This window comes from Prionailurus viverrinus, chromosome A3 (assembly GCF_022837055.1).
Source record: "Prionailurus viverrinus isolate Anna chromosome A3, UM_Priviv_1.0, whole genome shotgun sequence".
Classification (NCBI taxonomy): domain Eukaryota; kingdom Metazoa; phylum Chordata; class Mammalia; order Carnivora; family Felidae; genus Prionailurus; species Prionailurus viverrinus.
Window position 1 is genome coordinate 22,257,585 of NC_062563.1, and position 12,736 is coordinate 22,270,320.

At 59.0% G+C, this 12,736-nt stretch overlaps 1 protein-coding gene across 1 annotated transcript in view; it reads right to left on the minus strand.

Moving 5' to 3' along the window:
* The window catches only part of SRC (SRC proto-oncogene, non-receptor tyrosine kinase), a 51,217-nt gene that overhangs the window by 8,057 nt on the left and 30,424 nt on the right, over window positions 1–12,736 (minus strand). The window contains exons 4-8 of the mRNA XM_047853035.1: window positions 11,948–12,205; window positions 10,135–10,234; window positions 2,770–2,868; window positions 2,497–2,600; window positions 523–672 (exon numbers count right to left, since the gene is read on the minus strand). Coding sequence (XP_047708991.1) covers window positions 523–672; window positions 2,497–2,600; window positions 2,770–2,868; window positions 10,135–10,234; window positions 11,948–12,197 — 703 coding nt within the window. The 5' untranslated portion in view covers window positions 12,198–12,205. The remainder of the gene's footprint in view (window positions 1–522; window positions 673–2,496; window positions 2,601–2,769; window positions 2,869–10,134; window positions 10,235–11,947; window positions 12,206–12,736) is intronic.

Sequence of the window (12,736 nt, forward strand, 5' to 3'; positions counted from 1 at the left end):
CGGGGGAAGCCCTGAAGTGTCCGGATAATGCACACACGCCCACACCCACAACCTGAGCCCCGGTGTGTACCGGGAGCCCTCGCTCCCTCTGCCTGCCCTGCTGCTCTCTCTCCCTCTGCTGCAGTCGGTCTGGCCGCCCCCTCCTCTCCCAGTAACCGGTTCAGACCGGTCCTAGGGCTGCAGAAACAAACGACACCGGCCTAAGCCCCCTCCCTTCCCTGCTCCCCTCCAGGCAGCCCTCCTCCCTAGCCAGCTGCGGAGAAGGAGAAAGAGGAGGGTGGGCATGGTGGGGGGAGGGGATGGGGAGGAAAGAGGAGGAAAAAGAGGGGGAGGGAGAGAGGAGGGGGAAGGGAGAGAGAAGAAAGGAAGGAGGGGCAGGAGGAAGAAGGAGGGAGGGGAGCAAGACCCCACACTCTCAGGATAACATAAGCCCCAGCCCTTGTTGGCCCCAAAGCCCCCTCCAAAGGGTCCTCGGAGGAGGGCTGAGCCCCAGGCCCAGCGCCCACTCTGCCCCGCCCTCACTGGAGTAGTAGGCCACCAGCTGCTGCAGACTGTTGAACTGGGTGCGGGAGGTGATGTAGAAGCCACCGCTGTCCAGCTTGCGGATCTTGTAATGCTTCACATTGAGGCCCTTGGCGTTGTCGAAATCGGACACGGAGAGGCAGTAGGCGCCTGCAAGGCAGGGTCAGAGAGGAGCCATGAGCCCCTGGCCCAGCCCACCCCGCCCCCAGGCCACAGCGCTAAGTGCAGTTCTGTGCCTGCCCAACACAGGTAGACAGGGAGGCCAGAGGCGCAGGCGCAGCCCCAGCCCGGGGCACAGACAGGTCCAGTCCGCCCTGTCTCTGAGCACCCAGCCCTCAGGCAGCCACCAAGGCAGGGCCAAGTGAGCAAAGGAAAACCTGATCAGAGAACCTCCCCAGGCACCCTCAGCCGGGGCAAGATCTCCCAGGCCTGAGTGTATATCCCAACTGTGTGACCTGGACAAGTAAGTCGCTTGGGCCAGTCTCTGGGCCTCAGTTTCGTCCTCTGCACAATGGGGCTACTCCCAGAGATGCTGGGAAGATTGGAGACCACATATAAGAGGGCCTGGCACATAGTAGGTGCTCAGCGAATGTTTGCTAGGAGCCAGGAATGGTCTCGTGGCTGTGTGTCCCTGGCTTAACTGCTTCCTCTCTCACAAGGGCACTCTCTATGCCCCACACCTTCCTGAAGACTCCACGATCAGGCAGGAGCGGGTGGCTGGCTAAGGTTGCAGCAGTCATGGGAAGGAGGCCATGTGCTGGGTGTGGCCTACAGGCTGACAAGGCAAAGATGGGCCAGCCCTGGTGGCCTCCTCCCTGCCTCTCTTAAGCCTGGAAAAGTTTTTGGCTGGAAAAGTTTCCTCCTGCCTAGCAGGCCTGGCTAGGAGCCTTTGTTAACCTGAGCCCAAGAGAGGCCTGGGGTAGAGGCTCCAATAGCCAGAGAAAGCCCTTTTCAGAAGGTAGGAGCCATCATGCTAGAACCCCAGCCCCCACAGCCCATGGGCTCTCTGGATAGTCCTCAGGTGGGGGTTACAATCTCCAGTGTCAAGAAGGGGAAAAGGAGACCCAGAGAGGGAAAGCAGCTGGCCTCAGGTCACCCAGCAAGTCAGGCACAGAGGACTGTAACCAGGTCTCTAAAGCCTGCAATAGGCAACCATGACTAACAGATGGCCCAGGCCACGTACACATGGATGCCAGCGGCCCGAGTCTGAAGCCAGCCCTGACCACATGTGCGCACATGCAGGCATGCCCATGCCAGGTGGCCTCCTGCTCACGCAGGGACACACGGCCCAGGCCCCCCAGGCACAAAGACAATCCTACAACTACCCACTCCCACCCAGGAGGACCCAGACAATTGCACCCCCACATGCACACACATGCCTAGACCCACGCATGGCGTGCCCGGCCACACAACTGCTCATAAATGCACACACATGACACGGATGCTCTGCTTCCCATCTCTCGCTGAGCCCCAGGCCCACGGGACGTGGCCCGGCTTCATTTCCATGGTGATGGGTTGCCTGCCACCCACTGGCAGAGGGGCTAGAGAGAAAAGGGGTGATCTGTGTTCTCTGGCTGGGGGAGGGACAGAAGAGGCCCAGGGGCCTGGACTGCTGGGGAGGGACATCTCTAGAAGCCCCTGGAGATGGAGAAGAGGGGCCTACTTCATTAGCACCCATCCTGGGAACAAGTCTTTTACTGTGTGACCCTCGGGCCTCCTGACAGCCTGTGCCCATACCTCATCCGAGGAACCTGAGGCCAGAGAGGCTAGGTGAAACCTTCTGCTGCACCTCTGGCCACCCCAGATAACTCAGCTGTCCTCAGATGTACCTCCCTGCCTTTGATCTTACCACTTCCTCCACCTGGAGGGCCCTTCCCACCCGACACCGGGTACCAAACTCCTATTCGCTCTACGATACGCAGCTCAAACAACGCACAAAAGACAGTTCCCATCGGCCAGCGGGAGTGGTCCTACCTTTCGTGGTCTCGCTTTCTCGCACTAGGAAGGTCCCTCTTGGGTTTTCCGCATTGAGCAGTAACCTCTCTGACTCCCGTCTGGTGATCTTGCCAAAGTACCACCTGGGACAGGAGGAAGGAGGGTGGGGTCAGTGAGCCAGGCTTCCGGCCACCCATAGTGCCTCTCTCTAGGATGCGGCCGGGGCCGTTGGCAGCCAGACCACCCACTCCAGCCCAGGAGAGAAGCTCCCAACCAGCTCCTGGCAGGCAGGAGGCCAGAGTCCATACTCACTCTTCGGCCTGGATAGAGTCAGAGGGCGCCACATAGTTGCTGGGGATGTAGCCCGTCTGTCCTGTGCTGAGTGAGTGGGCCAGCCACCAGTCACCCTCTCTAAGGAGGGGGAGAGGGAAGGAGCAAAAGAGAAGGAGCCATCAGTGGTGGGCCCCAAGGCTGCAGTCTTCACAGGTGCTGTGCTGGGGTCCCCAAGGCCAAGTGAGGCACCGGCAGCCATGGGACCAGCCTGAGTTTCCGTGCTGCCAGGCCAAGCCGGCCTGGACTTCTCTCTCCCCGGCCCAGATGCCTCTTGGCCCAAGCTGACTCAGACGCACTTTGTCCAGGACTGTGACAGGACTGACCTTGGTCAGCCTGAGGCCCAAATTCACAGGGGCAGAGTCCTGGAATAGGGAGTAATCTGCTTCCCTTCATAGAGACAAAGCCATCTCAAGATGCCAAGAGCTGTCTTGGGAACGAGGGAGGGAGCTCCCTGTCTCTGGGGAGCAAGCAAGTTGTACCAGGAGAGATGATTCCTGCCTAAGATAGATGTCAGGTCAGATCATCAAAGCCATCCCAAAGCCCTGAGATTTGGAAGCTGGTGAGGCCAGGCTGGAGGTAGGGGGTGGCCCCCTTTGGGGGCTTGGTGACCATCCAGGCACTAACCCTGCAAACTAGAGCAATGCTTGCCTTTGTCACATATCACCGGTCATACCTAAGGGGCTCCTTGGCTGAAAACGACGGGTTTCCTCCTGTAGCCTACCCACATACGGGGGAAACTGAGGCCAGAGGGAGCTGGGACTTGCCCAGAGTCACACAGAGTCATGTCAGAGGGGCTGAGGCGGCAGAGCCCCAATGCCCAGGGCACTTCTACACTAACTGCCCCGTGAGGAGGAGATGGGGACGGGGACAGAGGAGCTCCCTGCACGGTCGGGTCCCCTGGGCCTGGGTGGGAGTGGGGAGGGGGCGAAGTACCTTTGCAGCCATCTGAATGTGAACCAGGTCTGGCTGGAGCGGGGGTCCAGAGACACAGAGAAGAGAGGAGAAAGCGAGAGCTCAACAGGAAAGAAGAGGCAGAGATGGGGGTGGTGAGAGAGAGAGGCAGAAAGAGCGAGGAGGAGAGCAGGACAGCAGGCGGTGCGGGGGACCAGGGACAAGGCGGGGCAGCCACAGAGGCCTCACATCCAAAGCAACCAAAGGAGATGGGGAGGGGTCCAGGGGGAGTGAGGGGAGGCCGATGGGAAAGGCTGCCTGAGAAATAGGGTCCAGCCCCCTTCCATTCCCACCGTGCAGATGGAAAGACAGGCCAGAGAAGCGAAGGCCTCTGCTCAAGGTCACACAGCCAGGCCCAGGCTCCTGACTCCCAGACCAGAAGGAATCTTCCCCTACGGGGTATGGTGGGGCTCGAGACCTTGCTGAGCTTCTCTCTCCAAGGCTGCCTTTGGACCTCACCATGACCATGACCCTTAGAAGACACACAGCAAGCAGGATGGGCTCCCCCTTCCTCATTGCCAGGGCCCAGAGAAAAAAGCCTTGCCCACAGTTGCACAGTATGGACTTGAACCCAGATCGCTGGCTCCTGCTTCTGAGCTGCCTCTGACCCATACTTTTCAGCCCATTTTGAAGATAGAGAAGTTGAGGTAAGGAGAAAGTAGGTTGCGAGAGCTCTCCAAAGACTGGTCAGAATACAGGTGAGCACCCAGACCTGGGAGCTCAGTGGGGTGGGTTGAGGCTGAACCAGAGGGTACAGGGTGCCCTCTGGACAGCAAAGGGAGCATGACTGGGGCTGAGGGACCCACTCAGCCGTGCAACTGCTGCACCAACACTCAGGCAGAGGCACGAGCTCACATGGGGGTCTCTGCTCGAGAGGGAGGGCTCGGGAGTAAGGGGGCAAAGGCAAAACTCAAGGAAGGGCCTTGGAAGCGTAGGGCCACCATCCAACCCCCTGTTGTGCTAACACCCAGGGGTGTCCACATTTGTCTGTCCCATTTGATCCTCAAGGCCACCCTGTAGGGAAGGCAGGCCTCAGCCCCCAGATGAGGAATCTGTGGCTCAGAGATGTCAAGGGAGCAGCCCAAGGCCACACAGCACCCAGGCTGGAGTAACCTAGCACTTTCTGAGGCATAGAGATGGGCAGAGACTTGCCCAAAGCTGCAGAGCAAGAGCTCCAGTCACAAGAAACAGCTGAAATCTTCCAGTCAAAGCCTTCATTTCACCAATGGGAAAATAAGGTACAGAGAGGGGCAGTTATTTGCCAAAAGACACACAGCAAATCGATGGCAGGGCAAGGCTGAGAACCAGGGTCCACATGTCCACAGCCAGACACAGAAGGCCCTCCTGGACCCCTCCTGGAGTCCAGAGACTCAGAGGCCCTCAGGAAAGCCAGGGGAAGACAGAGGAGGAGGCAGTAGGACAGGGGGCAGGGAACTGAGCCAAGGTCTGGGTCAGAGGCTACAAAACGAGACAGATTGACAAAGCCAAAGTCTGCAAACTGGCCGGCCTCTAGGGAGCCCCTATCCATGCACTCAGAGTGGAAGGCTGGCAAGGAGCATGTGCCCAGAGGCCAGCCGAGCAGGACCCAGAATCAAGTGGGGGGGTCAGCCTAGCTGACATTACCCAGACTTCAGCCAGCAGATCTCCCAGCTTCCTGACATCAGCCCGTATGTGAGTTCGGGGTTTCCAGTCCAGGTTTGGGGTTTCATTTAGTTCACAAGGCAGGGATGAGGGTCACCGCCATCTCACAACAGACCCAAGGCCCAACTCTGACCTGGTCCCAGCTTGAGGGGCATCTCAGAGCTGGAGCTCCAGAGTCAGACCACTCTGGGCACCATCCAGCTCACCACTTGCAGGCTCTGTGACCTTGGCCTTGCCTCAGTTTCCTCATCTGTAGGATGGGGATACTCATGCCTCCACCCAAGGATGTAAAATACCAGCACAGGGCCTGGCACACAATAGGGGCTCAATGTGCATGAGCTGTTAGCTTCTCGATTTGGCTTAAAAAGGAAAAACAACTAAATCTGCATCTCTGTGGCACCCCTCCCCACTATCCAAAATGTTTTTAAAAACCAAAGCAGCTAAATAAATTAATTGAATAAAATGAAAACAAAAACCGAAGGAGCTCAGTCTCAGTCTGCAATAACGATTTGCTGTGTGACTTTGGGCAAGCACCCTACCTTCTCTGGGTCTTAATTTCCTCACATAAGCAAACAAACAAATAAATAAATACATGAAAATTGCCTCATCTATTACAGTCACAGACTCTCCCTTGCAGGCAAAGTGTATAAAGCAGTCAGCAACAAGCCGGGCTTAGGGTCAACGGAGATGATTACTGTGATCACCATCCAGGTCCACCTGAGAAATGTTGATATCAAGCCCCATTTTCCTATGTCAGTGGTCTGGGAGGCTCAAACCTGCCTTGGGTAGCTGCCTGGGTTGGGGGCTGGCCCCACGAAAGTCCCCACAGCTTCGGACACCAGCCTCCGCCCAGACTTGGAAGTCATCTATCTGGCTGAGTAGATTTACTACATCTAGCACCTTCCCTGGGGGCCTGGTCCTTATCAGATGGATAGGAAGAAGGAAAGGAAGCGAGGGAATTACACACGTCCCCTGCCCCACCCCTCATCTTCCCACGTGCGGCCAGAGGAAAAGCATTGAACCAGGAAGGGGTCCTCCAGCTGCAGTGTTACATCCCATTCACTAGCTGTGTGACATCAGACAACTGACCTCGCTTCTCTGAGCCTCAGGATCCTCTTCTTGGGACCCTAAGCCTTGAGCTGGCCAAGCCGGCATGTGATCAGGAGTAAGGCAGCCTCAACCTGGGAAGAATTCTGGTTTGGACACTTATATTTAACTCACTGGGACCATCGAGACTGGTCAGATAGGCACTTTGGGGACTGCAGACAAGCCAGGGCACCCTGAGGCCTGGGCACACGCCCAGTGGGGAGAGGGCAGGGTGAGGCCAGGACAGGGCCCACCCAGAAGGGCCCCGACACCTAGAGACTCAGACACCAGGGCTGAGGGCTTGGGCCAGTCAGACCTCAGACCCCACTGGGCTTCCTCGGACCCAGGGCCACACAGCACACAGGGTTCTGGGCCCCGGGGGCCACGTGGTCTGAAGGTCCAGGAGCAGCATCTCCAGACCCTGCTGCTGTGAGGCCCCTGACCCGGCAAGCCCCGGCCAAACCCCGTCAAGAGCCAGGCTTGCTCTAAAGCTCTCCCCATCCTGACACCCAGCCCAGCAAGTCCCTCATTCTTACAGGCCCAGGGGGGCAGGGCCGGAGGAGTGAACAATCGTGGGCACTGAGCGATAACGGGAGAAGACACGCGAGGTTGTCCCTGGGCGGCTATGAGACCTGAACACCTCCAATTTAGGTGGCCCATCTGTCACCAACCCCCTTATCCCTCCCCTTCCTCTAGTACCAGCCCCGACTCCACCGCCACCCGACTTCTCAGGCAAAGGGGTGGCCGAGCGTCGCGATGCGGGAAGGGTTCCTGGTGCCCCGCCTCCAGTCACAGCGCCTCACTGCCATCCAAGGACAGGCCTGGCCCGACACCCCCAAGCCTATGTTGGAAGGCAGGAGGAAGGGAGGGGAGGGGCCAGACAAAGGAAAGGGTGAGGGCCGCCCTCTGGCTGGAGGTGAAAGAGGCAGAACCAAAGTTTCCAGAGCCTTCCTTGCCACCACACCTCGGCTCAAGCTGTGGCCCCAGCCTGAGGTGCCCTTCCCATCACTGGTTGAGATTCTCCCTGGTACTTCAAAGCCACCAACCTGATGCGTCCTCCCCTGCGCGGGCCCTTCCCTCCTCCTGGCTCGCCTGCACCCTACTGAGTCCTCCTGCAAGGGCCGTGGGTGGGAGGGCCTGCCCCCCCACCCCCACCCCTCTGCCACCACTAGCTGTGTGACCTGGGGCAACTCACTCTGCCTCTCGGGGCCTCAGGTTCCTCAAGTGCAAAATAAAGCCAAGAAGAGTTTCTACTTCCCAGGGCTGCGGTTGACGGTGACGTGTAAATAAAACGACGCCACTTAAAGCGCTCCCACGAGACCAGGCTCGCACACAGAGCACGGTGAACCATGGCTGTTTGATTACTGCTGGTTCAGCTTGCTCAGTGACACCAGCAAGGCACCCCCGCCATGCCGAGCAACAGGTGATGTGGGGACCCACGAAGGCGGCAGACCTGCGAGCAGGTCTGGTCTGGGGGAGGCAGAGGCAAACAGCTGGAGCCACACGGGGACTGGGGCGCACTAGGACTCTGACACGCAAGGGGGGGAAAGGTTGGGAGAGGCCCCTCCACCCCCAGGGAGAGCGGCGCGAGGAGGGGAGAGTGCCGCTGCCCGAGCTCTGATCCTGGTTTTGCTACCCGGTAGCTGTGTGACCTTGGTCAAGAGCCTTCACGTCTCTGAGCCTCAGTTTCCTCATTTGCAAAAGGGAGACAGCCCCTCCCCCGTCACTACGGCCCCGGCAGGATTGCATGGAGGAGTAAATACAAGGACATGGGTAAGAACGCCTGGCACAGCACCTGGCCCCTCTTTTCCCTCGTGCCTCACAGAGAAGGCAGTCCTGAGCTGGATCTTGAAGGGCAAATAGGAGTTTGCCAGGCAGAGACGGGAGAAAGGTGTTTCAGGCAGAGGGAACAGCATGCACAAGGGTAGGGAGGCATGAACAGGCACGACACCCCTGGAGATGGTGATGTCCAACCTCCCTAGCCGGGCCTTTGAGGCCTCTCAGGGACCAATTCTACTCTATCTTCCAGCACCTTCTTGCCTTCCCACAGCCCTGAGGGCGTCCAGCCCCGCACCCTCCTGTCAGCCGCCCCTCTGAGAGGGATTGCCTCCCGGCCACTTCCAACTGCTACACAGTATCACTGTTCTTCCTCGGAGGACCTGCCTGAAGCTTCCAGTCCCCGTGGTCACCACCAGAGGGGAGCACACTGCAGGGACCAAATGCCTGAGCGGACCCTGGCCCTGCCCTCTGCCTGTCACTTGGCCAGGACTGGAGTTGCGCCCCGCCCCCTGCCCCGCCCCTGGCTCCAGGAAGGCCCCTTCTCCACCCAGGCCTCACCGGGCGGCACTGGACCCTGCATGCAGCTGGCACTCAGTGTGGGCTAACCGGTCAGGATGGAGGGCGGGCAGGTTAGCAAGAAGGTGGGTGGGGAGGAGGCAGGACGGTGAGTGAGAGCGGGATGGTAGGACCCTCCCCAGTCTCGGCCCAGGGTTAAGGTCAGGACCTGGTCACACCGGTTGGGGGTAGGGCATAAGCTGGGAAAGCTGGACGGGGACAGCCAAGGGAGCCAGAGACCACAGGCAGGGACATGCAGAGGAAGCACATGCAGACAGCAGCCCCGCCCCCCTCCACCAGCGAAGCGCCCCCCACCCAGCCCGCCACCTACGAAGTGAGTACACACCTGACGTCCACCTTCCTCCTAAGGGCCAGCGAGAGAGAAGCAGAGAGAGGGAGAGCTGAGGGAGGGCTGGAGGGAGCAAGCATGAGCCGGGAATCGGGGTGGGGGGTTCCACTGAGGATGGGGGCACAGCAGGCCCCGTCGAGGGCAGGAGTGCAGCAGGTGCTGAGCTCTGCCCCGCCCTTTGTCGGCAGTGCCTGAAGGAGCAACCTCCTGCCCCCCTGTGAAGCTCCCCACCCCTCACCCCTGGGCATATGGCCCAAAACCTGCGCCCACCCCCGGTGTACTCCTGACGGGGAAAGGAGAGCAGGAAAGAGGAGAAGAACCCCACCCCCCCACCTCATGGTTACAGCCCCTCCGACCCCTCACTAGTTCATTCCCCACCTGCTCCTGCTCCTGTTCCCCTGCCCACAGGGGCCCCAGAGCCAGCTTGGCCCTAGGATGCCCCCCTCCAAGGCTGGGACCTCTGGAGGTGAAACAGACATCCATACCCCACTCCACCGTCTCATCCCATGCCCAGTCATAACCCTCTCACACTGAGTGCCCGGTACGGGTCCCCTGCCTCTCCCTATTTGGGCCTCTCCCCGTGCAGCTAGACATTCTGGCTCAGCCGGCTGCCCCAGGCCCTCCAGCCCCAGGTCCCTCAAGAGGGCACCTCTGTGGGTCCAGCCTCCAGCTTTAGGCCCTGTTTTCTGCAGTCCTGGGTCGTGCCCTGATCATATGCTCTCTGTGAGGTCTGGGACGCTGTGCTCTATGGAGTTACTGAGCCCAGATCCCTGCCCTGGGAGCCCTCCCAGAGCCCTGACCACTACCTGTCTCCTCTCCCATAGCTCCAGGACAGTTCCCTGGACCTCGTCTGGCCTTGACACTAGCCATGCCTGCTGCCCATCGCACTGCCCCTGGCTCTGGGGCGCTCAGAAGTGGCTCTGGCCCAAGACCAGGTCCCAGGGACAGGGCCCCAAGGGATGATGGGGAAGGGGGTCACTCACGTGTTGTTGACAATCTGGAGCCGCTCCCCTTTCTTGAAGGACAGGTCAGTCTCTGTCCGAGACTCATAGTCATAGAGGGCCACAAAGGTGGTCACTCCACCTGCAGAGAGGGGTGGGACGTGTCAGAATGGCCAGGGCCACAGCCTGAAAGAGGGGTGAACAGGAGGGCCCTGGGCGGGATGGAGGTTGGTTTCCCACAACCATCTGGGCCCAGCCCGGAGACGCGGTCACCTTTAGAGGGGGGTGGGCCTGCAGCGTGTCCACTGCGTGCGTGCGTCTGGGAGCCCCTGCGAGGGCGTGTAGGAGGCACGTGCGTCTCTCCACATATGAATGTGCCCACCGGTCTCTAGGTGATTCTGAGGGCTGGCTTCTGTCCAGTGCCCATCTTCCCTGTAGCCCCAGAGGCCCCCAAAGCAGACATCTTTGTGTTGTTCCCAGAGCCTGGCACACAGTAGGTGCTCAGGAAGCAACCGTGGGTAAATGAACCAGTGAATGAGGGAAACTGCACCCGGCTGGGCTGCTCGGCTTCTCTCTGTGTGATTCTTGGTGCTTCTATGTGTCTGGGGAGATCTCGGCTCCAGGTGGTGTCCCCTCATTAGAGGTCCTCTCTGTCCCCCGTTTGAACCACTACCTTCACCCCGCACATCCCCCCAAGAGCCCCTGTCTACCCTTTTTGTTCCTTCAGAGCGGCACCACCTTCTAACACCCTACCCAGTTTACATGCCTTGTTCTGTTCTCCTCCATCGGGTTTGTCTCTTCTACATACCATTGTGTCCCCAGCCCCAGAAGAGCCCAGCACACAGGAGGGACACCAAAAATGAACGGGCCCTTTTGTGGGTCTGTCTCACTTGGGCAGGTGTCCACGGCATCCATGAGTGTCCCTGCATGTCCTCACTGCGTGTCTGTGCATTTGTGCATCTGTGAGCCTGTGGGTATCTGTGATGACACTCCTAGCCCAGCATGTGTGTGTTTCCCGTGTGTGTCTTTGAGGGGCTTCGGACTGCATGTGTGTGTGTGTCTTAATCCGGGATGCTGAGGTTATTTGTGTATGTGTGTTTCCATTTGTGTGCATCTATGTTAGGTGTGTGTCTGCGCACGTCCACGTGTCCCTGCGTGTGTCTTTATGTGCACAGTATCTTCAAGTATCTCTGATGGTGTCTCTAACTCAGCCTGTTTAAGTGTCTGCACAGATATCCTGGAGTGAGTTGCTGGCTGTGTGTGGCTCTGAGTATGTCAAGGTAAGAATGCAAGTATTTATGTGAATGTCTTGTGTGTGTGTGTGTGTGTGTGTGTGTGTGTGTGTGTGTGTGTGTGTCTGGGACCATACAGGCATCTCTCTCTTAAGCATCGCTTGCCTGGAGCTGCCATACCCCAAAAAGGCCAGCAGAGGGCGCAGGGGTGCATCTTGGCATTGGGCTGGGCGCCTGAGGACCAGAGCTCCCTTTGTCCCTCCTAACCTGCCCTTGCCCCCTCTGCCACCCAAGACCTCCTGTCCTGACCCATCTCTGGGCCCACCAGAGTCAAAAACAAAGCCTCAGACCTGGTCCCTGTACTGTCCTGGGCAAACAGCCCCCTGGCTCTCTGGCCTCCGTTCCCGCCTACAGTCCCACATCTCTAGACCCCTTTATACTCTGCATTGGATTCACCCTCAAAGGCAATGGGATGTGCACCACACTTTCCGGTTTATAAAGCCCTTCCCCACCCACAGCCTCCAGGAAACTCCCTACAGTCCCCAAACCCGAGAAACCCACAGCCTCTGCCCCGACGGTGAGAGGCCCGGCCAGCAGGCACCCACACTCCCAGGCCCACTGACCCGCCAGCGGCCCCGCCCTCTGCGGGGAGGTGACTGTGTCCGAGGAGTTGAAGCCCCCGAACAGCTTGGGCTCAGCAGCGGCAGAGGGGAAGGCCGTACTGGGGCCTCGGTGGCCATCAGCGGAGGCTGGCTTGCTGGGTGTCTGTGAGGTGGGGAAGGCACCCCCACCACCACCGTGGGTGTTCTCAGCAGGCTCCAGGCTGCGGCGCCGTTGGCTGGCATCCTTGGGCTTGCTCTTGTTGCTGCCCATGGTCCTGGCTGGGGATGAGAAAGCACCCTGGAGGTGAAGGGCTCTGGGGGCAGGCAGGGCTGCTGGGCCTAGGCCCTTTAGACAGCATCTACCCTCACCCATGATGAGGAAACTGAGGCCCAAAGAAGGGTACTAGCCTCTTTGGGTAAGTTAGACTTTCAGAGCCTCAGTTTCTAAATCTGTAAAATGGGAATGATGACGAAACCCATAAACGGCTTCCTTGGTATGAGGCCAAGCAGCGAAGAAATGACTTATAATCAGAAGCCCTAACCTCCCCACCTTCCCCTGAGTCAGTTTCTGTCTGTCATGGGCAGGGACAATCTGAGTCATGTCTATATCCGAGGCACACAGCACATAGGAGAGGGCTCACCGAGGGTCTGCTGAGCAAATACATGACTGACTAAAATTGTCTAACAGCAGACAGGAAGGTGCTAAGATATACAACCAAGGCAGAGATATAGCAGGAGGCTGGAAGGAGAGATGTCTGGGAGCTCAACCCAGCCACAGGGCCTTTGCACACATGCTGTTTCCTCTGCCTG